General features: G+C 34.3%; 1 protein-coding gene across 1 annotated transcript; it reads right to left on the bottom strand.

Annotated features, from left to right (window-relative positions):
• Window positions 1–2294: 2294 nt before the first annotated feature.
• Window positions 2295–7922, bottom strand: LOC122308387 (glucan endo-1,3-beta-glucosidase 11-like). Its single transcript, XM_043121678.1, has 3 exons — window positions 7407–7922; window positions 4948–5987; window positions 2295–2589 (listed from the first exon to the last, which is right to left on the bottom strand). Exons 1-3 carry the CDS (start codon window positions 7468–7470, stop codon window positions 2506–2508), a joined length of 1188 nt encoding a protein of 395 aa, XP_042977612.1. The 5' UTR covers window positions 7471–7922; the 3' UTR covers window positions 2295–2505.
• Between the last annotated feature and the right edge of the window lie 18526 nt (window positions 7923–26448).

Raw genomic sequence — 26448 nt, 5'->3', positions numbered from 1 at the left:
AGACACTAAATCGCCACTCTGGACCACCATTGTGGACCCCAAACCAAACCGATCAAGACCTCAACCGTCATCGTGGGCCGAAGATGACTATTCTCCCTCTTCAACATGTTCTTACAAAACAAGTGTTAACATGTGTATAGAGGAGCATCAAGATAGTCGAATTGGTTACAATCCTATAATTTGTATCTTTTTTAAGAGATATTGGTTGTTTTTTCCTCGACCATGTATGAACTTGAAACTAATCTTAGCTTTCGGTATCATTAGTAGTTTGGCAAAGAATGCGTAAATCTTTGCTAATTTTCTCATGAACGGAGTAGTAGTCTGGCTCAATTTGTTTATATGTTCCGAAAATACGAGGTACCTAGTGATGGTCACTTAAAAGACTACTTGAGTCTCAAATAATTTCATACTTTAACATCAAGAATTTAAGATGGTTACTCTATAAAATTATAGAGATTAGAGAGAATAGGCATTTTTATTTTTATATATGTTTACTTGAAAACTAACGCACGTGAGACTCATTTTATTTATTAGCTTCCCTAGAAGCTGATTAACCAATAGTTAACTAAAAAATTAATTATGACCAAGGTGGCAGTCCAGTTGATACGAGCTGATATTTTGTGATTTGGAGGTTAGAAATTCGAGTCAAAACATAAGTTAAAACCACTTGTAATAGTAATGCTTGATCTTTGGGCCATGAGATAGGTTTTGGACCAGCTGAATACTTTGGGGGTGCTCTGATAACAAACTCTCTTAAAGCAATAGTTATAGCTCAAACCGGACATTTCGCAGCAGGAATGAGCTCCTATAGTCACGCCAAAAGAGGGTTGCTACGCTATATGTTGGTCATCCCCGCCTCCCTCTTTGAAAAAAAAAAAAACTAAAAAATTATTTAATTAAAGTAGTTAAATAACTGGCGGGGAGTTATGTAAGAGAGTTATCAAGTTATCTTCTCCACATATGGTTTAGGGATGGCAAGGTTAAAATTAGATAATGGATAGCAAGTGTGCACCACTAGTCGGAGTTTGATTCCAAGTCAGGACCTAACTCCTAATCTTTCCACGTGCTCGGTGTCACAGTCGAATTTCAGGTTCGAAACTGGAAAAAAACCAAACAGCAAAATAAATGATTTTTCTAACATAGAAACTCAAAATTTAGCTGTTTTCCTTCGATTTCATAGATTAAAAAAACAATAATTTCCCCAAACTAGAGAGATAAGATGCATCGGTAATTCAACTATAAAACTAAACCCGAATAAACACCGTCATCTAAATTTTTTATAACCCAACAAAATCGAATTGTAGGGGTCAGAAAATCTAAAAAGGGTCTGTGCAGAAGGAGAATGAGAAAAGGTTCAAGAGCTATAATGCTAATGTGAGTCGATTTCGATGGAAAAGCCCTACAAGAGGAAGAGATATGAACAGAGAATGTGTAGTTGGCTTCTCTTCAGGTATTTGACTCACTATCTGAAATATTAAAAATTGACTAAAATTAACGTGATATGCTAGATTACAAAATTCATTTTATTATAAAATAGGTTTAACGTATTACATCAAACTATATAATTTAGTTACTTTATTTTTATAATTCTCTCTGTCCCTTCCGACCCAACTCTATCTTTATCCCTCCAAATCCTTCCACAAAACCCATGAGATATATTTGGCGAGTTTGAGATCACTAGTTTGAATCTTTGTAGAGAACAATGCTAAGGAAACAAGACCGTGTTTGTTACTTTTGAATTCTCTTATTTACAAACCGGTATGAAAACGCATTCCATACATCTATATGACAAAATTAAAATTTTTAATAAATTTAAATCTTGCAAATAAAAAAACTAAAAAACTAGCATGTATGCTGTGCAGAATACATCCTTGACTTGAAAATAGAATTATTATTAAAGCTCTCCATAAGGTAGTCCATCTGTGGGTATCCACTCTGGTTAAAAAAAAAAATTATTTATTTCCGCCTGCAAGTTTAATTCAAATAATTTTTAACCAAAAAAACAAAAAAAAAAAAACTTTTCTGTATCACATTATATGAAGACCGACTATACATTGGGAATGGCTTTGTTTTCCTCATGGAGACAGACAAGAAGAAAAAGAGCTCGTCTTGCTCCTTCAATCCACAGCATAAGTGCAGATTCGTGTTTGAAATGTAAATGCAACATTAAGCTTAGAAAGCAAGGATATGGCAGTCTGAATGAAGAAGTAAAACGAATAAGCAGCACATTAAACTTGAGCAAACTGAGATAGATCGTTCCAAAAAGCCTTAAAACTGATAAAAGCCAAAGGAGATAATGCAAAATATATTATATTAGAGAGCAACCGTTTGGTAAGGCAAAAACCAATATACATTTGCAGAGATATGCAATAATCAGCATAGTAACCAATGAAGACAAGAATCAATGGCACACTGTTCGTATTCTGGAGTGTGACATCAAATGGTATCAAACCTTTTGAATGACTCATGCTGGTTTGGCAGCCCTGGACCGTTTTCATTCATTATTTATCTTAAAAACAAAAGCAGTGCCACTGCAGAGAATGCGGAAACCAAAATATGGGACTCAGGCCAAACTTGAGCTCGAATATCCTGTACCAGTGCAGAGAAGGAACACAAATGATAATAAGAGGGGGTAGCAGTATCAATAGAATAATTAATCCAGTCTTGCGCAAGTACATTAACGATAAGCTCAGTAAAAGTAAATGCATTAGACAGTGGCATGCTCCTTTGGGACTCGTTGAGTTGACAAATGTTGTATTATGTGGATCGTATCGAGTGGAACATGTATTCAGAGAAAGCATGCTGAAATTTCAGCCGGTACAGGGGTATTTTAGGAATTTTCTAAAAGCCCTATACGGCTAGGGTTAGTAAAAGGCATCTGATGTAACCCTAATTTCATATAGTGAAATTTCAGCCACCGCTCACTCTTGTGGATGTAGGCACACTGCTGAACCATGTTAAATCTCAGTTTTATTTTGCTTTTCTATTCCATACAATTCATCATAATTGCCGCACGTTTTCACAACAACAAAGGTAAAAATTCAACTCTTGACATTCTTAAGCCATTTCAAACAGTGAAGCAGGCAGATTTCTTCAATGAGAATTTTTCACATTAGTTGGGTTCAATCAACTTCTCCACCATAAGTATTAGTGTCAATTTTGGGTATAACGTTTGGCCCATTAACCCAGGTCAAGCTAACTTGAGCCATTACTCGATGAGAGTCAAAGAGAATATTGGGACTTAAAAAAATTGTTGTAGAAATGAAGAGCATGTTTGATTTCAAGATTTTTGAGAAACTTTAGAGAATTTTTGAGAGATCATTTAAATGTGTTGTTTATTGGGTTGTTTGAAAGGAGAGAAAAATTTGAGTAATTTTTTTTTTCTTTTGAAATATGTTTTATATTGGGGTTTGTGAAAGCGGATGATAGAGTTGAAAAGTTGTTCGAATATAATTTCTTCATAGTAGTTTTTGCTTTGATTTTTGGATTTTAATAATTATTGGATGAAAATTTGAAATAGTGTATTTTCTTTCAGATTTGAAGGTGTTCGGTTTGATTTTGACAATTTTTTTGAGAAATTTTGAAAAAATGCCATAACCAAAAAAAGGCTGAAGTCTCCAAACAAACTGTTTTCCTACTGAGTGAGTAAATTCTCAAGTTTTTTGCGTAATATCTCATCAATGTTTTTCAAAAGGGAAAGATGAGAAGCCCAAAATCGAGGCAACTTACAATCAGACTCAATAAGCTCATATGACCATGTGCATTGGCAGTTTTCCTGTCCAGTTGACAAGGTGCTTTAAAATGGGAGAAAAAAGTGATTATTTGCTTCAACTTCTTGCCACCCAGGGGACGGTCAAGAAAAGCCCTTTGTGCTCTTACTAGGATTTGAAAAAGATCTGTTTGATTATTGTTCTACCCACTTTTTTTTTATTTTTTATTTTTATGAGTTATTGTTCTATCCACTTAATGGAATATATCAATCGCAAATGCACACCAAAGATCTCTTTGGTTATTGTTCTATCCATTTAATGTAGGCACAAATATATCAACTGCAAAGGCACACCATGACCAAAGAAAAAAATAAAAATAAATGGTTCTCCTCAGCTAGTATAACTCAACTTAAAATTTTACTAGAGAAATAAATAACTGAACTTAAAATTTGAGATGGTGTACCATAAGAAAAGTGAGGGAGCAGGACGGAATATCTATCTTTAGATAGTCTTCTATGCAAAACTAATAGGATAGTTATGAAAATGGGTTATGAAGGGAAGAACTTTTTTTTTTTCTATAAGTAAATGAATGGCAGACTTCTTCTATCAACAATCACCCTTAGAAGATAAAAATGCAATATGGCTAGAATCCTTGAAGTTATAGTGAGAACAGATAGGGTGTACTGCTCATGTTTCCAAACCGCCATGTCCAAGCATAAAGATTCATAATGTTATGGTCTGTCTTATGAATCCTTTTTTGAGGGATTAAGCAAAGCTACATCCCGAAGTTATTGATGCTTATACTTTTAATAATATATATGTTCTTTCTTATAAAAATTAGAGTTAGTGATTCTTATGCTTCTCTAAGACGTAAATTCAAATTCTCCTTGTATGCTTCCCATCCATTTACCCTTTTTTTAGCCCGAAGAATCTCTTCATGTGTATATTCCCTCAAAAAAAATAAAAAATAAAAAATAAATAAAAAAAAAAAAAACATAAATAAAAGCAAGATGATAGCAGGTACGAATTAATATGAGGAAATGAAGCAAGATTTGATTTTTTTTTCTTTTTGCAAAATAATATATTTAAAGAGGGATGTTTTACCTAAATAGCCTCTATTAACTTCTGTCGGTTTTCAAAGAGGAAGTTCAAAAAAGGACTTGGACAGAGCAAATATAATCCCTAAGATGTTAGAATTAAAACAGATCAGTTTTATCAGGTGTTCAGGAACCCTAACCTTCAAAGACAAGTGTGATGTATCTGCAGCTGAAGATATAAGTCCATGAAACCCAATGTCATATGCAATGCTCCCATCAGGCTTAAACAATCCAAAATTTCTCTCAGAAGTTGGCCCAGGCTTCAGGTTTTCATTAAATATTGCAAAAACATATCCCTTAACCACCCTTTTTGGCCTAAAAGGGGTTCCTTTCTTCTTTGCAAGCCTTTTCCGCAGGTTATAATTATATGTCCTTGCATTATTTACTGTGGCTGCAGCTTCATTATCATCTCCACGTGAAGCCCATCCAGTCTCTGTAACTATGACTTCCATGTTTTTAAATCCAGCATCTGCAAGAGCTGCATATGCCGCATCAATCTGTGCATCAAGCATGTTATCGTAATGCAGATCAGTTTTCGGATCATAGATCCCCTGGGTTGACTGGAAAAGAGCGTAGTTAATATCAATGTTCTCTGGATCATACATATAGGCCAGGAATGGGTAAGCATTTAAACAGAAAGGAGAATCAATCTGTGCGAAAAACTCCAGGAGTGGCTTCATATATTGAACAACACTATCTTTGAATATACATGAAGACGGAGGGTAGGAATTAGCAAAAACAGCCTGTGAATGTGCCGTGGTAATCTGAACCACATCAGCCAGATGAAGCTTATTTATGGCATTGTATATATTTTTCACTGCACCACCAAGAGCTGCCCACGTCTCAGAATCAGTCCCTCCTAAAACTTCATTGCCCACTGCAATGCCACGAATCTGTGTCTCAGGAAGGAAAGACTGTACATTCTCTTTAACCCAACTCATTGCATGATCCTCACTTGAACTCATATTTTTCAGGGATCCATTTGGAAGACCAACCACCAATTCAAGCCCAGTTCCACCGAATGCCTTCAGAACACTGTGATCGGCATCGTAAATTCTTACATTTTTTATTTTTGCTGCTCTGAGAAGAGTAGCAACGTCATCAGGTGAAGGGATGTTATCTGCAATTCTTCCATAATTTATTCCATAGGTTCCAGTGAATCCTTGTACTGTCATGGATGCTAGGGAATGGGGAAAAAAAAAGGTTCCATTAACATAGGCACATGGTTTAAAAAAAAAAGATGAAAATCAACAAGCCGCCAGATATTGCATCAAAATCATTGACAAGATGGACAAAAGAAATTGGACCAAAGAAACTCAAGCACCAACAATTTTCATATCATCCCTTTTCTCAGCTTCCTCTTTTATTTTGTTTGGTGATACTTGTGCTTTCAATACCCATCCTACAATTTATATCAAAGTATAGCAATATTCATGGAATGTGAAATAAGTCTTTTAATAAGTAGAATGCAAAATGGGTATAGATAATTATAACCAATCAGGCATGACTCTTCTTCATCAAAAATTTATTGAGATTAAAGATGCATCAGCATCTATATATGATAGGACAATGCTAGGATGACTCCATATGTGCACCACAAATATGCCCCCTAGTGCAATTGCACTTTTTTCTTTTTCTTTTTTATAAGCAGTGCAATTGCACTTTCTTTTCATTTCCTTTAAAACATTTTTTAAACATCCTTAACCATTAAGGAAAAAGAATCACAAATTCATTAATATTCACTTCCTTAACCATTAAGAAAAAAATAAAATAAAATACATGAGGGGGAACATTTGGGAGTCACCCAATCATTTTCCATATACGATATAACATCAAAATTTGATAGTTTTTCATTGACAAAACAAGTGCAAGAAAGAAGTGTGCAAATTGGAGAGTGTATCGACATTGGTTCCACCAAATCACCAAAAAAGATTAATAAAAATCATTAAAAAAAAAGATATCATTTGTTTATCGATCAAAAAAAAAAAAACAAAACAAAACAAAAGATATCATTCAATAAAAAATAAAAAATAAAACAAAAGATATCATTCAATAAGGACTATAATAGTACAAAATAAAAGAATTTAAATACTGTAAAGTATTCTTTCTACGGCACAATAATGGCATGAAAACAACAATAACAAGTTAAAAGATCCAGCGAACACTGAGAGAATTGTATAATATTATTCTCAATTAAAACAATTTCAAACAAAGAATCAATTTTTCCTATAATAAAAATAAAAAATTAAATTACCAGTGGTAACCCAAAGAAATCTTTACATAAAGAGAGAATCTCGATGTTCAAGATAAACCAATCTATCTCGCTAAAAACTAATTAACAGAGTCTGAAAATTATAAGAATACTACCTATCCAAAAATAAAGTTATAAGAAAACTTATAAAATAATTATGAGAATTTTACAGAAGCCTCAGGCAAACCCCTCAAGGCCAAATTGAAATAAACCCGAACAAAAGAAAATAGAAAGACCAAAAATCCATTGAACAAAACAAGCAAAAATCTCAACTTCATAAGATCACGAAAGATGGTTTAAATGAATTCAAATATTAAATCCTAGTAACAAATCAGGGCCAGAAAGTACCAATTAGAGAAAAGAAGACCAAGAACACGGTAAGAAACCGCACAAAGACCCACAAGCTTGTCATTTCCGGGGAGAGAAAATCAGCAGCAAGAGATTCAGTTTTTTATAAAAGTCTTCAAGTGGGTTGGTGGGGTGGGCCAAGAAAAGAGAAGAATCGGATATTGGGAGGCCTTCAATGAAGTGCTTCTTCTTCCTCAGGCATGCCATAAGACAAAGATTCCCTCTTTCTCTAAATAAATTATACCCTTTCCTCTCCCATCCTACTCTAATTCTCTCTGAAAAAACTCCCGTCTTATCTCTCTCCTTTTCCTTTGGTCTTCAAGTGATTGAAGAAGCAGAAGAGCAGAAACTCCAGAGCCTTGGGCGGCCGTTTTTGCTTCTGTGGGGCTGAGGGAAAGAGAGAGAGTTAATACTGTATATTAGCGGAATGGTTCGTCTTATTGGTCAGCGTGTAACTTTGAAAGTAAGACCTTTGCTACAACTGACTCACTGAGGATGCCCACTTCGTACGATCCCACGCGCACTGCTTTAGGATAATAGGATCCTTGACTCACACGGTTTTATCACAAAGTTGATATTTATAAGTCGATCTGGGCTATGTATGAATGCATAATTTGTTATAAAATTTATTATAACTATAAAAAGAAGTTAACATATAAATAATTTATTATAAAAATATATCTATAAATTGATCGGACTTATATAATATGGTAGATTTAATTTTTTTCTTAGTCAAATATATTATTAGAATGCAGAGAAGAGATAGACAGGATGGGATTAGATTAGAGTATATTTTTCCTATGAGTAATTTTATATCTAGTCGTAGAATGTGCAAATGCCGCGAAATCGTTTTGAAAAAAAGTGAGATCTACGATTAAAAAGTTAATTTTTTTTATATAGATATTGTATTAATTCTTTTTTTAAAAAAACTATTTAGCGCTTGCACAATCATGACTGTAAATATCATTTGTCTTTTACTATATCTAAGTATCAAGGAAAAAGTAGGGCATTTTATTAGTTCATGCAATGTTAATGTTGATATATACTCAATTTGCACACAAATTGCTTTTTGTTTTGAATTTGCAATGCAAGGAAACCACCTTAATTTGTTAACGACATGGCCTCTACTTTAATTTATATAAAAAGCAACAAAAAGAAATCTATGTATTCGATGATTGATATGTCGGAAAATATCAAAGATGCCTAGAACTTGGAAAGTCTTGTGCTTGTGCTGGTGTCACTTGGGGCGGGCAGCCGTCCACACATTTTATTCTTCCTACCGTTTCCATTGGCCAAGTGTGTTCAACTGTGACGTAGCCGTGACAATGACATAAATCCTTCCGTTCGGACAAACAAATTTCAAAACAAAGAAAAGTTCTACGTATATAGAGAGTATATAAAATTAAGGAAAAATATAATTATAAACATAATTGTGTATTAATCTGTGTATTAATATGATGTGGTTAGTCAAAAAGTAAATTTTATTGAAAATAGCATTAATTTAAATTTTAAGTATAAATAAATCAGTATTAGTACACATATTAGTGCGTGACTGTGTTTTGTATGTAGCAAAATTCTAAAATTAAATACCCAAATTGATATGAGTATTGATGTGGGTTATATTATCCATTAAATTTATTTTATAATAAAAATAATTTTACAATCTATCGCATTATATTAAATTAAATCAGTTTATAGATTTACTTTTATATAATCTCTGTGTAGATGAAATATTTCTCAAAAAAAAAAAAAATACGGCAACATGAACATCACTCTAATTTTCAAGATGGTAACTTAGGAATAATTTGGAGGAAAGTATTGTTAGATATTTTTAGATATTATTTTTAAAATATCTCTGAAATATAAAATATTTTTTAATTTTAAAATTTTAATTTTTTTATTTAATCATTACAAATTTTTTAAACTTTCAAATAAAATATAAAAATAATACAACTTTTTCAAATTTATAAAAAAATATATATATTCTAATAATTTTTTAATTTAAAAAAATTATTCAACTTTTTTCATCTTATTTTTTAAAAATCAATAAAACATCTTAACTTAAATTATTTCTTTACTATTTATAAATAATTTCAATACTATTTAGAGATATTCCAAAATATCCAAACGAGCACTTAATTGAACTAGGTTGGACCCTTCATAAATGATTAATATATATCCAAAACCATAAATAGTTACAATATATTTAAAGTTTAAAAAAAAAATGGTGGTTACAAATTAAAATAATCCAATTCAAAAATTGCCTTAATTAACTAATAAATTAAGCCCATAGTCAAGGTGTGGAAAAGTCCTAATAAATCAATTATTCTCTTTACAACTCAATATTATTTACAGAATATATGAAAAACTTAAACTCTACACACTTTTGTAAGATTCTTACACATAATGTGACAATTCATTGTTACCTCGTTTCTAACCAATCCAGATGTCTCAATTATATTCCAAAGTAGTCAATTATTTCAATTTAACCTAACAGATTAAACCACGTCAGTTTATAGTTAGAATTTTGTAAAATCCTTTTATAGCTAAAACATTCTCTAATTAGGATCTCTTTGATTTTATTCCTCATATTTCAAAGTTTTTTTTTTTTTTTGTTCCTTTCTTATTGGATAATGCTCTTCCCTCTTAATTATAAGAATACCTTTTTTGGGGCAGAGTCTGAAATATTTCATAAAAATTAGAATTGGTTTGCATTTAACACGTGTATGTATATATATATATGTATATGTATATATATACACACACCATGAATAAAAAAAAGATGCTTGTACAAACCACTTTAGAATGCCAATTATTAAATGCAAGACTTCTTCTCATGCATTGTTGGATGCTGTTGATTCAAGAACTTAATTCCTTTTTCTTTTAAGTTAGGTACTGTCCTCGGCTGGCGAGATGAAATAATTTTATATAAAAGTTAAAAATTAAATAAATTATTATTAAAATATTATTTTTTAATATTATTATCATTTTAAGATTTGAAATGGTTGAATTGTTTATTATATTTTGAGAAAAAATTTGAAAAAATTGTAATAATGAGATGAGATGAATTGAGATTGTTTCTCAATCCAAATGGGGCTCAGTGATCCGAGAACCAATTTCATATAATAATCTTATGTAATTATTTACAAGAACAAGAATTACCGCAATTATTCTATTATTGATTTCAAAACAACGATGAATTAGAAATACAGACGAAATAGAAGAGTAGTAGGAAGAAAAAAATTATGGCGTGCATGTTCCTCCTCCTTATGATTCCTTCAGCTAGTAAGTTTGCTGATTAGAACTGTTATTTTGATCCATTAATGGTAGGAGTGCTCTCCTTCCTCTGGCTAATGATTTGGGGAACAAAAAAAAAAGGAAGCAATGAAGATAACTTAGGATGGAAGGGTAGTGATCTCTTCTTGGCCTCAACTAACACTTCATCATTTAAGTACTGTTTCATAGCTGTTTTGCCCTCTTTTCAGAAAGAAACCATTGTGCTTTTATATCAATCTATAATCAAGCTGTTTACCAGTAAAAAATAATTCCATAAATCAAGCTGTTTGTCAGCAAAAAATAACTTTACAAGACTGAAGCATGAGATCAAAAGTATTAGGGTTCATAAAACTCCGAGAAATTTTACTAATATTTTAGAGAGATGATCATGAAAAATGAAGTAAAAGCCAAATATATAAGATGGCAAAAGCCAAAAGATGAGTTATCTAAAGGAGGAGGTTTTGACATTCTTTTCACACACCACACTTATTTTTATTTTTATTTATTTTTATTTCTTTTTAAATTAATTAAATTTTTCTATTTATTATTCATATATCACATATTTAGTAAGAAAAAAAAATAAAAAATTATATATAATATGTAGTATGAAGATGATGAGTAGAAATTTTACTTTTTAATAATTCTTATACAATTTAATTACACAAAACTAAACTATCTAATCTTATCTTATCTTACATAATCATTATAATTTTTTTAAATTTTTATATAAAATATAATAAATAATTTAACTTTTTTAAATCTTAAAATAAAATTAATATTAAATTTTTTTTATTATAATAATAAATTATTTCCCATCTTACCTTATTTCATATCCTAATTATGTAATCCAACGAGGGGATTTCCAACCATTTATGGTGCATGAATGACCTGAAGGCTGAAAGGAGATCACTCTTTAGCGCTTCAGGAGATCAATTGGTGTTTGCTAATTATTATTATTATAAAAAGTTGGTACGTGGATAGCTTTTGGCATTCCAACTGCGGTGATCCACGTTATACGTATGTAGGGGAATCTACTTTTTATCTCTCGCTTGTCGAATTCGGCCACCACATGAGTCACAGCAAGGCTATCCCTCTCTTTTGGATTAACGTGCCTTCTACCTGTACCCGAGCACAAGTTTCATTTGGATTTCTGTTCTCGTCTATTATTATAATTTTTTAAAATTTTTATATAAAATATAATAAATAATTACAATTATCTTATTTAATTATTATAATTATTATAATTTTTTTAATTTTCAACACAAAATATAACAAATAATTCAACTTTTTTAAATTTTAAAATAATAATAATATTATTAAATAATATTTTAATAATATTTTATTCAATTTTTAACTTTTATTTAAAATTATCTTATCTCTTCTAAAATCATCTAATCCACTTTTTATCAGATTCTGAATCCTACACCCAATTATAACCAATAAGTTTTTTTTCCTAATAAATCATTTCATTAATAAAAAAATAAATATAAAAAAGTGTAAGATTCGCATTATATGAGTAATCAAAGTGTATTTACAAAAGAAAAGAAAAGAAATAATAACCAATTACCTTGTTTGATTAAAGTAAGAGAGTAAACGGTTGAGTGGCTGTTTTGATGCAGTACATTATAAGGATAATAAAGAGAAAAATATATTTACAACTGTATATTATGCGTAATTATTTTGAAAAAAATAAATAAAATATAAAATTCACATGAAAAAAAATAATTTTTTAATACTAAATCTCATTCTTTTTCAAAATAATTATACGTACTTTATAATTATATGTAAAATTATTTTAAAATAAAACGGTTGGAAGTTACAACCAATTGGGATGCATTCTCGTTTGTTGTTTTGTAGTGGTCGCACTGTTGTGCCTCCGGCCTGTCCAAAAATCACACAAGGCAATTTTAAAGTGGTTCAGCAAATTGCTTACGTCAACTGAAACCTCTTTTATAGAATTTGTACGAGATTTATAAAACACTTTACAAAATTCTATTTCTCTCTCTCACGTCCCTCTTTCTCTCTTCACCCACTGCCTCAATTACATTAACAGAGCTCTCCTTTTATAGGAGAATAATGGGGGGACACACACCCACTCTTCTTGACCAGAAGAGCCTCTAGAGGTGAGTAGGTGAGTAGATAGTTGGTGAACATGGGGTGGGTGGCTGCAAACCCAAACCCATTTCACACTTGGGGGTTTATTCAACAATCACCCCCTCCACCCAAGTGTGCAAAATCAAGATGCTTACAAACTGATTCATTTTTCAAATGAATGCATCCCATTCTTGGACATGAGAGACTTCCGTTGTTGAATGCGCTCCAATGCACCCGAGGGTGCTCAACAGTGTTCAATACTGATCAAGTCCAAACAGTGTTGGAACTTGATCCCTGTGACGACCTTCGTCAACATATCTGCTGGATTATCTTCAGTGCCAATTTTTTGAAGTTTGATGTCATCTTCTTCTAATATTTCACGTACAAAGTGAAATCGGACATCTATATGTTTTGTTCGAGAGTGATATACTTGATTCTTGGCCAAATGAATTGCACTCTGACTGTCACAGTAAACGGTAACCTCTTGCTGCTCAAAGCCCAAATCTGTTACCAATCCCTGTAACCAAATAGCTTCTTTCACGACTTCTGTTACAGCCATGTATTCAGCCTCAGTTGATGATAGTGCAATTATTGACTGCAAAGTTGATCGCCAACTAACTGGTCCTCCAGCCATAGTGAACACATAACCAGTTGTCGATCGGCGTTTGTCAAGATCACCTGCATAGTCTGAGTCAACATATCCAGCTACTAGACTATCTTCACTCTTCTCGAATTTCAAACCAACATCTACGGTCTTTAAAATATACCGTAGAATCCACTTAGCTGCATGCCAATGAACTTTTCCAGGATTATGCATATAGCGACTAACTAAGCTAACAGCCTGGGAAATATCAGGTCGTGTACACACCATGGCATACATTAAGCTTCCAACAACACTTGCACATGGGACATTCCTCATGTAGTCCCGCTCTTCATCGGTTTTAGGAGACTGCAATGCACTAAGTTTGAAATATGGGGTCATAGGAGTACTCACCGGCTTCGTCTTCGAGTCGATGTTGAATCGTTGAAGTATTCTCTTCAGATACTACTTCTGAGTAAGGTGAACTGTACCTTTCACCCTATCTCTGCTGATCTCCATCCCCAGTATTCTTCGTGCTTCTCCCAGATCTTTCATTTCAAACTCATTACTTAACTGAGTTTTTAAGCGATCTATCTCCCCCTTACTTTTACATGCAATTAACATATCATCTACATACAAAAGCAAATAAATGAAAGATCCATTTGCAAGTTTTCTAAAATATACACAATGATCATATTGGCAACGAGTGTATTTCAGATCCAACATAAAGCGGTTGAAACGCTTGTACCATTGCCGAGGTGACTGCTTCAAGCCATAGAGAGACTTCTTCAGACTGCATACCCAATTTTCTTTGCCAGCTTCTTTGAATCCTTCTGGTTGAGACAGATAAATCTCCTCTTCCAGATCACCATGTAAGAAAGTTGTCTTTACATCAAGTTGTGCTAACTCAAGATCATATTGTGCAACCAAAGCTAACAATATCCGAATGGATAAATGATTCACAACAGGAGAGAATACTTCACTGTAGTCAATTCCCTCTGTCTGAGCGTAGCCCTTGGCTACCAACCTAGCTTTGTATCGCACTCCATTTTTAGCAGCTTGATCATCTTTCTGATTGAAGATCCACTTACAACCAATTGTCTTCTTTCCTTTTGGAAGCGGCACAAGCTCCCAAGTCTGGTTTTGGTAAAGAGACTGCATATCTTCATTCATCGCCTTTGTCCATTCAACTTGTTCACTGGACTGTATGGCTTCTCTGTAAGTGGTTGGAATCTCACCCCCTTCAGCTGGTAATGCATATGTCACATAGTCTGCATAACGTGTCGGTACACGTTTCTCTCATCTCGGTCTGTTGGTTGCTATTGACTCGGGTTGACTTGGAGGTACTGTGACTGGATTATCAACCTCATCTTGTCCATGCTTTCCCAACTTCTTTGAAGTAATAAACTCCACACTCTGCGAATCATCTGATGTTTCACCATCAATGGAATCTTTATGCTTATGTGACTTAAGCATCTCAGATTCGTTGAATGTAACATCTCTACTGATGATTACCTTTTTGGACTCTACACACCAGAGTCTATACCCTTTTACACCAGTACTAAAGCCCAAGAATTTTGCTTTCTTGGCTCTAGGATCAAGCTTACTTTCTTTAGCATGATAGTAAGCAGGACATTCGAAAATGTGTAAAAAATCATAATCAGTAGCATGTTTACCTCTCTACATTTCAATGGGTGTCTTTCCGTCATTGGCAGCTGCGGGTAATCGGTTAATGAGGTGGCAGGCATATGTCACAGCTTCAGCCCAAAATTTTTTACTGAATCCAGCATTCAGCAACATACATTGCACTTTCTCTAATAAAGTACGATTCATTCGTTCTGCCACACAGTTCTGCTGCGGTGTACCTCGTACCGTGAAGTGTCTGACAATTCTCTTTCTTCGGCATACTTCCATGAAGGGGTTTGAAGTGTACTCACCTTCATTATCAGATCTGAGCCGCTTGATCTTCTTGCCGGTCTGAGTCTCAACCATTTTCTTCCAATCAAGGAAGATTTTCAGCACTTCATCTTTATTCTTCATCGTATACACCCACACACGACGAGAATAATCATCAACAAAAGTTACAAACTAATGTTTACCTCCCAAATATGCATTTTGGGTAGGTCCCCAAATATCGGAATGCACATAGTCAAGAATTCCCTGTGTATTGTGTACTGCGGTTCCAAACTTGATCCGCCTCTGCTTCCCCAATACATAGTGCTCACAAAAAGACAGTTTACCTGTCTTGGCACCTTTGAGTAAGCCTTGCTTCACCAATGTTTGCAAAGCTATTTCTCCTGCGTGTCCCTTACGCATATGCCAAAGACTGGTGGTGTCGGCATCAGTCTCATCTAGCTTCTCACAGCCTGTGGAAGCTCTTTCATCAACAGTACTTCCTTGCAAGAAGTACAAGTTTCCTCACCTCAAACCCTTCATTGCCACCTGAACTCCCATTAGTACTTTGAGAGTTCCGTCTTCAATGGCGATTCTGAATCCCTTTGAATCCAAAGATCACAGTGAGATGAGATTCTTCCGCAAGTTCGGAACGTACCGAACTTCTGTCAGAGTCTTGACGCTGCCATCGTGCAGCTTTAACCGAATGCTACATATTCCTTGAGTCTTATAGGCACTATCATTGCCCATAAGTACTGCTCCACCATCAATTTTTGTGAAATCAGTAAACCAGTCCCGATTGGAACACATATGATAGGTACATCTGGAATCCATAATCCATTCATCGCAATGAAAAATGGATGATGAACTTGCCAAGGCAAAATCTGACTCGTCATCTCTGTCCATGACATTGGCTGTGGTGGGTTGATTATGCTGTTGTCCCTTCCGGTTGGGACAATCCTTTCTCCAGTGTCCTTTGTTGTGACAAAAGGAACACTCGTCTCTGGCGAGTTTTCTGCCGACTGATGAACCACGTGATGTGGCCCGGGTTTTTGAATGAAAACCGTTCTTCTTTCTGGGATACCTTGACTGTGGTCTCCCTCTTGCTGTTAACGCTTCACTTGATGTATCTCGGTGTACCTGTTTATCTTTTCTCCGGTACTCATTGCTAATTAAAGAGCTAGATACATTTTCAAAACTAATTTTTTCCTTCTTATACAATAGAGTAGTAATTAAATGCTCATATGTATCAGGCAATAAATTCAACAGTAGTAAAGCCTTATCTTCATCTTCGATTTTAACATCCAAGTTTAACAGATCAGCAAGAATTTGGTTATAATTATTCAGATGTTCAGACATTGAAATACCTTCATGAAATTGGAATCTGAAGAGCTTCTTCTTCAAGTGCAAACGGCTCTCAATGCTCTTCTTCATGAACTTATCCTCCAATTTCTGCCAAAGTACCCTAGCATCTATCTCTCTCATGACAAAATACTTTTGTTCTTTGGTAAGGCATAATCGGATTGTACTCCAAGCTTGAGTATTAAGCTTCTTCCAACCCTGATCAGTCATATCATCTAGCTTTCCTCCCAACGCAATATCCAACTCTTATTGGATCAAAACGTCCATGACTTCACATTGCCACATGCCGAAGTTGCTTGTTCTATTGAACTTCTCAACTTCAAACTTCGCATTTGACACAGTGGACCGACGTCCTGAGCTACTGGCATGTTCAGAGCTCCTGTCTATTCCAGATCCTTCCATTTGAATTTAGAAAATTTATATTCAAAATTTAAAAATTCTAACCGTACGGATGAGTCCGGAACGATCCAAATAGTAGGAAAGCACTATTTGATTGCTGAAATCGGACTCCGAATGGCTTAGATCAAGCTGAAAATAGATCTAAAAAATGGACGGTTGTGATCTGTCTGGCTCGTGGGATGCACGTGCTGCACAGTGCGAGTGGGCGGCGAGTAGGTGCGTGGATTACACACGCTACAGCACTGTGTGTGCGTGGGGGAGAGTGAGGCGCGTATAGTACACGCGCTGAACCTCTGTAGGGCATGTGGGGGCGCATGAGGCGCGTGTCAGTCACGCGTCTTCAACCTCTGGAGCGCGTGAGGGCGCATGGGATTCAGTCGTCTTCCTCCTCTGGTGCGCTTGGGGACGTGTGGATGACAGCAGATGCACGCGCTGACCTTCTAGGGGAGCATGTAGCCGACCTCCGTTTTCGATTCCCTTTGCGGCAACGGATTCTTCTCGACGCGAGGAACACCCTGGAGTTGTCAAAAATTAATTTTGAGCAACTTGAATTTTCGGACAGCTCGAACCAGAGCTCTGATACCAATTGTTGTGCCTCCGGCCTATCTAAAAATCACACAAGACAATTTTAAAGTGGTTCAGCAAATTGCTTACATCCACTGGAGCCTCTTTTATAGAATTTTTACGAGATTTACAAAACACTCTACAAAATTTTATTTCTCTCTCTCACGTCCCTCTTTCTCTCTTCACCCACTGCCTCAATTATACTAGCAGAGCTCTCCTTTTATAGGAGAACAATGGGGGGACACACACCCACTCCTCTTGACCAGAAGAGCCTCTAGAGGTGAGTGGGTGGGTGGATGGTTGGTGAGCATGGGGTGGGTGGCTGCAAACCCAAACCCATTTCACACTTGGGGGGTTTATTGAACACGCATGATGGAGAGATCAGATTTTTCCTCTTCATCTAGATCTTCGGCGAAGGAGAATATTTAAGGAGTCTATCTGCTTCTCAAAAAGGATGGAAAACTGGTTGAAATGGTACAATGTGGTGGAGGTAAGAGCTATATATATATGCATGTCATCAACGATGGCGCATGAGCCACATGTGCTAGCTAGTCATTTATTTTTATGATTATCTTTTGTTAGAATTTTTGAAAGTATTATATATGTATGTGTTTATCATGTATTGAAAATATATATATAATTGTATTTTAAATGATTTCGGAAGAGATAAAGAAAACTAGACATATATTTATGGGTAATGGTACCCTTAATTACTACTTTCCACTATCCCTTTACTACCCAAGCATATGTGCCTTTATTTTTTGATTTTTTTATTTTTTTCTACACTACCTCTCCCTTCCTCTGCCTTTTGTCCGAATGAGCTTATGACAGTCCTTCCACCCCTCCGAGATTTGAAACTCTGAAAAAGTCTTTCGTTTTCCTTTTGACAATCAAAACCACAATCTCAAACCCTACCAACATTTTCTCACCTCTCCTCCTTTTGTGCATGACCCAGTTACTCTTCTCTCCCTTTGGAGCTCTGGCTCTATGGAACAACGTCTTCTTCATTACAACAAGAGAACTAGTCTTGGAGCTATGAAGCTCCCTATCATTCCTACTAGTCTTTCAGTACCCAGCCTCAATAGTCCAGTTAGTTCTAAGTCTAGTTGGGTACTTGCGATTGCGAAGGCTGAATAAGTACCACTCTTTCCCTCCCATCTTTGCTTTCCCTCAACAAAATATAAGATTTGAGATTTTTACAAACTTTTCAAACTTAGGAGTCTTGTTTGTGACTTGAATTGAGCTGGTCATGAGAATAAAACATTACCAAGTAGCTTTCATGGTTCACACTTGTTGAGGTCAACTTCAATAATGGCTATGGCAGTGAAATTACTATCTAAGACTTTCTTGAGAAGGTAGCATGTGATAAGTTCTTCATCGGTTGGGTGAAAATGAAATCCAGGAGGCAAGTGGGCATTAGTACTGTTATCAATATAGCAATAGGACTTCATGGAAAGACAATTAATAGTAACAAACGAAAGAATCTTTAAGAGCCAAAAAACCCTAAGAGTTTGATGAGCTTTTCGAGGGTTATAAAGAACCTCAGCGAGAATATTGCTTCCAAATCTTCAAGGATCGGTGAAAATCAAATGAGAGGAGGAAGGGGGTTTACGAACTCAAAAGGGAACACATTATGAAGGGGGTGGGGGAGGAGAAGAGGTTTAGTTCGGTTTGCCTTCAACTACTCTCCCTCAGGTCCGCGCCATTTACGGTGGCTGGCCATCTACAAGTAGGGGAGTTCACATGAAGCTAAAGGGGGTTGTTTTGCGTGCAAGGGAAAATGTTTGGTGTGTTGCTCAAGCTTGATAATTTGAATTTGGGAACGAGAAAGCTTCTGACAGGAAGCTCAGTCAAATCTCAGATCGAAGGTAGAGAAGAGCAGAATGGAGAAGTAGAGCAAAACTAAAAAAATAAAATAAAGCCACCTGGGTTTGGATAGTAAAGGGTAATGCAGTACTGCTAGAGAGCACAAATATGTGCCTGTATGCGAACTCCACTGACGTGGCAAAATGCCACGCCAGCAATTATATTAAATAAAAAAAAAGGAAAAAGAAAATGCAATAGGAAAAATCCTCATTCAAGCTTGGACGGAGAAAACGCAGCGGGATCTCATGCATTCGCTCTCTTAGATCTCATAGATATCTTCAACGTGGTTCAAGAGGTAGAGAGGAGTGGGGAGGTGTGCATCAGGAACCAAACGCAGAGGTAAATAGGTTTTTATTATACTGATCTCTCGGATATTTGTTGCAAGTCCATCCAGGGTATGTCCTACTCTTTCTAAAGTTACGAAATTTTATTCCAATTTGAAAATTTTGGATTTATTCAACTAGCTTAAGGATTCATGAAATATTCAAGAAAATACCTTTTTAGCCCATTTCATCTCATTGGAACTTGCCTCATCAATATTATTCTTCCTTGTACTATGTAAATGAGATGCATAGGAGAATTAATGGCAAGTTTGATTGGCTTGGCCGCAGTAAGGCAGTTGCATAGAACATTATGGTTGAAATGATAAAAAGGCCAATAAACTCTCATTTGTCTGAATCCACATGTAATATGGTCAATAAATGAACTTGTGTCTTGACTGACATTGCAAATGGCCCACTATTCCCCTCTATCTACATGATGCCTTGTCCCTTTGTTGGTAGTGAATAATTCTTTCATTCGCTTCTCTATGGAATGATCTAGTGGTTAGCTAAATCTCCTCTCAGGTGCAAGCCTATACCAAATCAACCTAATCCCTTTCACTGTGAGCCTTTCACAATTCAATACTATAAGTTTTTGAGGAAGTTTTGTGTCTAGCCTTCAAAATATGTTTAAATAATATATATTTAATGAAGATGTCAAAGTTTTATAATTTTTAAAAAAAATAGCTAATGTGTTTTTATATTAAAATAATATGTTTTTAATGAAGAAGTGAAAATGTTGATAGCTGGAAATTTTGTATGTTTAGAAGTTGAGAAAAAACTAAAAGCTAATCTGTTGTAGACAAAAAATACTCTCTATTCAAGCATGCACATGGTTATTTGCACTTTGTTAGTTGGTTTTTTTGAAGCACAAATGCTGCTTTGGTAGGCTTGATACAAAAAGTTTTGGTAGAATTGATGCATGCAGTTAATTACATTAAATAATTCTTTATTCTAAAATTCATGCATGCATATTTACTCGTGTGTGCATGCATCTTGCTTTTATTCTTGATAACCACCCACTTGCTTTCATTGTTGAGATAGTTCTATTTGGAATTGTGTAGATGGGGAAAGAGAAAGAACCTAGGTATTGTACACCTCTTTTAATAGTTGTCGTTTATTTATTTAGGTATAGTCATTGCCAACTTGGTTGATTAACATTATGTTGCTACATGTTAGGACATATCAAAACCATTTTATCCAGACTTTTTAAACTACATGCTAAGTTACTATGGCCAGTGTCTCATGCGTGGTTACCACCTTTTATGCCTCCTCACCCATATCCATGGAGTAACCAGGTAATCGTTGGATGGTAAAGTAGTTCATGTGCTTTAATTTTATGAACTTGAATATTTGGTTTATTTATTTATTTTTAATCTTTTTTTTTTAAACTACAGCAACATCCATGGAACTCTACTTCCCCTGCCACGTCAAGTATTGCTGCCCTAAGTAGTTTCGCTACCTTTTATAGTTCTGTCATACCAATTATGGGACCTCCTTCAATTGCCTACCCATATCTATGGAGCAACCAAGTAATGATTTATTGGAGTATTTATTGTAGATAGTGTGCCTTAATTTTATGAACTTGAATATTTGATCCAATTAATTATGTTTAAATTTTTTAAAAGAAATTGCAGCAATACTTATGGGACTCTACTTCCGCTATCCCTCAAGTACTGCTGCTTTGAGTAGTTCATTGCCGCGTATAGTTTCACCATACCAATGATGGAACCTCCTCCAACCGCCTATCCATATCTATGAAGCAACTAAGTGATGATTTCTTGAAGTCTTTATTGTAGTCAGTATGCTTTAATTTTCTGAACTTGAATATTTAGTCTATTTATTTATTTTTTTGGAAAACGGCAGCAACACCCATGAAACTCTACTTTTGTTGTAATGGGTACTTTCACTGCCATGTCTACAATCGCTCCCATGTCTAATGCCGCAATCAATGTCAGTTTTAATTTAGTTGTCAATTCTAGTGTAGTTGCCAATCCTAGTGTAGTTGTGAGTTCTAGCGTATAAACTAGTGCTAGTGTAGCTGCTAGCTTTTGTTCGGATTTACCAGCATTTTTCCTTTGACGAATGCTAACCCATATCCATGTGATAGCGAGGTGATGTATTAAATTTTCCACATGCTTTGTCTTTTACATTATCTATAACATATATTGTCATAAAATACTTTTTTTTTCCTAATTTGCAAGAAAATAAAATGTAGTAAAGTAACTCTATTGAAGGGGTGATGTGTTGGATTTTCTACATGTTTTGTTTTTTACATTATCCAGAACATATATTGTCATATAATACTTTTTTTCTCCTACTTTGTAAGAAAACACAATGCAGCAAAGTAACTCTGTTGAAGAAATTAGTGAGGCCACATTAGACTCGATAGACATTGAAGTGCAGTTTATTGCCTCTTTGGGTAATACTGTTGATACTAAAGAGGTCGGCATTTCCAAGTCACTTCATGTCAAGCCTACTAATGGGATGATATCACTGAGGAGCCAAAGCTAGGGATGTGCTTTGAATCGGAGAATGAGTTAATGACTTACTATAAATATTATAGAAAATGATGCGGTTTTCCAGTTATTACACAAAGGAGTAAAAGAGAGAATGATGATTAGGGGTGTAACGGGTCTGGTTCGGTTTGGTTTTGGATAAAATTTAGAACTGAACTAGTATACACCGATTTTACTTTTTTCAAAACCGATTACATACCGATTACTCTCCTAAATCGATACTCCAGTTTTACCTATTTCTAGTCCAGTTTTATAGGTTTTAATGTACTATATTATATATTTATATAATATAGTATATTATAGTATATAATACTATAATGATAATATATTATAGTATATTATAATATATAGTGATATAGTATTAGTATAACTATTAATACAATAAACAAAATGATATAAGATTTTAAAATTTAATATTATATTAATTAGTAATTTATCATATAATATAAAACTATTTTATATATAGTTATATATTATATATAAATATTATATACAATATAAAAAATTAAAATATATATATAAACCTGTCCGGTCTGATCAAGTTCGGTTTTAGAAAAGGAAAAATTGGAACCGGACCAATTTTGACCGATTTTAAGAAAAATAAAACTAGTACCGAACCGAACCAAACTCGGGACTGGATTGATCCCACCGATTTGGTTCGGTCCGGTCCGATTTACCCGTTTTTTTTTACACCCCTAAGGATGGCACCGTTAAATATGTCATCCTAAAATGTGCTCATGGTAGCAAGGCATGGAATAAGAAGTCAATGTCTCCAAGCCTCGGCGAACAAGCAAGACAAACTGCAAGGCAATGATGAATGTGATGTTAAACGATGGGAAGCTGTGTGTCACATCAATTTTTAACACACACAATCATGTGCTCAGTCCAAGAAAATCCAGGTTCTTCATATGCGACAAAAATGTTAATGAGTCCGTTAAGAGGGTGTTGGATACAAATGATTAAACTGGTATACAGATGAATAAGAGTTTCCATGCTCTTGTGAATGAGGTGGGTGGGTTTGAGAACGTACCATTTGGAGAAAAAGATTATCATAACTATATTGGTAAGGCACAAAACCTGCGTCTTGGTAAAGGTGATGCTCAAGCGCTATTTTAATATTTTAGAAGAATGCAATACAAGAATGATGGCTTTTTCGATATTATGAATTTGGATGATGATGATAGGATAAGGAATGTGTTTCGGGAGGATGCTCGTAGTAGGGGGGCCTACAACTACTTTAGACATGTTGTAACATTTGATACTACATACTTGACAAATAGATATGAAATGACATTTACACCTTCGTTGGTGTAAACCACCACAGACAGTCAATCATTTTGGGTGCAGGCCTTATTTCAAGTGAGAATACATAATCATTTGTATAATTATTTAAAACTTGGCTTTATTGAATGGATGGAAAAGCGCCGAATATTATTATTATAGATAAAGATCGCGTAATAAAAAATGTGATTGCCATTGTCTTTCCCAACACGCGACATAGATTTTGCTCATGACACATATTGCAAAAGGTCCCTGAGAAAGTTGATTCCCATAGTCAATACCAATGTGACCAGAAAAGTAAGTTGATATATTATATCTCTGACTCCCTTACTATCGAGGAGTTTAAGAATTCTTGGAACATCATCAAGGATATGTTCAACTTGCATGAAAATGCATGGTTGCAAAACTTATATACGGAGAGAGAACTTTAGATGTATGTATATTTAAAGAATTTGTTTTAGGCTCGAATGAGTACAATTCAGCGCAGTGAGAGCATGAATGATTTCTTGGATGGCTATGTGCATACCAGGACAAACCTTAAAAAGCTTGTTGATTAGTTCAACAATGCATTGCAAAAAAAAAAAAAATTGAGAACAAAGAACCAAGCAAACTTTCATTCTTTTAACTTCACCATTCCTTGCATATCACACTTGGCTTTTGAGAAGAAATTTCAAGTGGTGTACACAAATACAAAATTTAGGGAGGTTCAACAAGAGATAATGGAAATGATATATTATCATTGTTATTTCTAGAAAATTGATGAAGTAATCGCAACTTACTCGGTCGATGATGAAGTTAAGGCTGAAGATTTCATAAATGAGGTTACTTATATTGTTTACTTTAACGAGGCCAAGTGTGAGGTAAAGTGTGTTTGTGGGTTGTTTGAGATGCGAGGAATTATATGTAGACATATTCTTACCATCTTCTCAGTTAGGAAATTCTGTGGGTTGCCGGAAAAGTACATATTAGATTGGTGGAGGAAGGACATAAAAGTAAGTATACTATTATTCCAAGCAGTTATGACGTTGTTAATCATAAGCCCGAAACCGTTAGGTAAAAAGTCTATGGAAAATTTTTTATAAGGTAAAAACAAATACAACATTGTGTGATAGGCATACTAAGGATATGGTATTGAAGTTGTATGCGATAAATGAGCTCCACAACATAGATTTCAATGTTGGAGTAAGTACTGCGCATGCAAGCACGGAATAAAGTTTTAAAAAGGTACTATTTATGCATGTTGTCATAAGTAATGGAAGACCCTGTGTAAGAGAAGGATGTTGACGATGGAGGAATAATTGAAGAAAATAAAAACTAAGGCTACTAAAAATATATATATATATCTATAAGGGAAAAAGTAGACTGGTGATAGCATAGAATGCAAATTATTGTCATTATTAGCTGATGTTTATCTTTGAGTATTTGATAATATATAAGGATGTAACCGATCTAGTTCAGTCTAGTTTCATCGATTTATAATATAGTATATAATAATATATTATAGTATATTATAATTGAATTATAAATTATAGTGATATATTATAGTATATTATAATATATAGTAATATAGTATTAGTATAACTATTAATGCAATAGACTATAGTAATATAGGATTTTAAAATTCAATATTATATTAATTAGTAATTTATCATATAATACAAAATTATTTTATATATAATTATATATATTATATATAAATATTATATATAATATAAAAAATTATATAAAAAATTAAAAAATATATATATTTATATATATATGAACCAATCCGATCCGATGTTAGAAAAAGAAAAACCAGAATCAAACTGAATTTGACCGGTTTTGAAAAAAATGAAATCGGTACCAGACCAAACCAAACCCAATACCAAACTGGTCCGGTTTACCGATTCACCAATTTTTTTCGCCCCTAATAATATAATATATTTCCACTTATTTGTGAACTCTAATTATATTTTTTTTATGTTGTCAAAGGTGTGGATTGGACACCAAACTATTGGAAAGCAGTGGAAACCAATTTAACCCATACAAAATGAGGACGCAAGATCCTATAATGGTGGATCAAGAAAGTGTATAAACTCCAGTGACAGGGACACAAGAAAATGTACATTCACCACTTTAATTCATTTATTGTATTTGTATGTTTTTTATGTGAGTTTTGTATTCTCTGCTATTACATTCACAGATGCAATTAGGGATGGATGAAACACAGTAGGAGATGGTAGATGGAACGCAATCAGATAGTATCTTGTAGCAAGACTTTGAGATCCATTATTTGGGTATGTTGTGTGTTGGTGGTGGTTTGTTGGTATTTGCATGTTGGTGGTGGTTTGTTGAAGTATGTTATGTGTTGGTGGCGGTTTGTTAGAAATTTGTGTTGGTGTTTGATAGAATTTGTGTTGGGGGTGATTTGTTTGAATATGTTATGTGTTGGTGGTGGTTTGTTGGAATTTGTGTATTGAAGGTGATTTGTTGGAATTTGCATGTTGGTGGTAGTATGTTGGAGTATGTTTTGTATTAGTGGTGGTTTGAAATATTTTTTTTCCTTTATTTATTTAATTTACTCATGAATTAATTTGTCCAAAGTGTTATGCAGACATGTAATTCTAGTTTTTTATTTTTTTTTAATCATCTCAGGTATAACAAAAGTGTGTTTTGGGTGTCTTGGAGGCATTTCATAGAGCATGGAAAGATTTCCTTGTGAATACAATTATAAAAATTGTTGTTGTTGAGGATAACAAGTTGTTTAAGCTCACATTTTGTATCCTAGTTTTTGAGCCCACGTTTTATCTCCAAGTACTCTATTTATGTAAATTTGACTTTGTGTCCAAGTACTCAATCTATGTAAATTTCATTTAATGTGATTAGTATGAGTTTATGAGTCAATGTGA

The sequence above is a fragment of the Carya illinoinensis genome, chromosome 4 (assembly GCF_018687715.1).
Source record: "Carya illinoinensis cultivar Pawnee chromosome 4, C.illinoinensisPawnee_v1, whole genome shotgun sequence".
NCBI lineage: Eukaryota > Viridiplantae > Streptophyta > Magnoliopsida > Fagales > Juglandaceae > Carya > Carya illinoinensis.
Note: the sequence above shows the minus strand (reverse complement) of the source record. Positions and strands in the feature narration are given on the sequence as shown.

Coding starts and splice junctions, on each gene's coding strand:
- LOC122308387 (XM_043121678.1), bottom strand. CDS start 7,470: ATGACAAGCTTGTGGGTCTTTGTGCGGTTTCTTACCGTGTTCTTGGTC. Junction 5,988..7,406: donor GGTCTTCTTTTCTCTAATTG/GTACTTTCTGGC, acceptor CCCATTCCCTAG/CATCCATGACAGTACAAGGA. Junction 2,590..4,947: donor CATCACACTTGTCTTTGAAG/GTTAGGGTTCCT, acceptor GCACTGGTACAG/GATATTCGAGCTCAAGTTTG.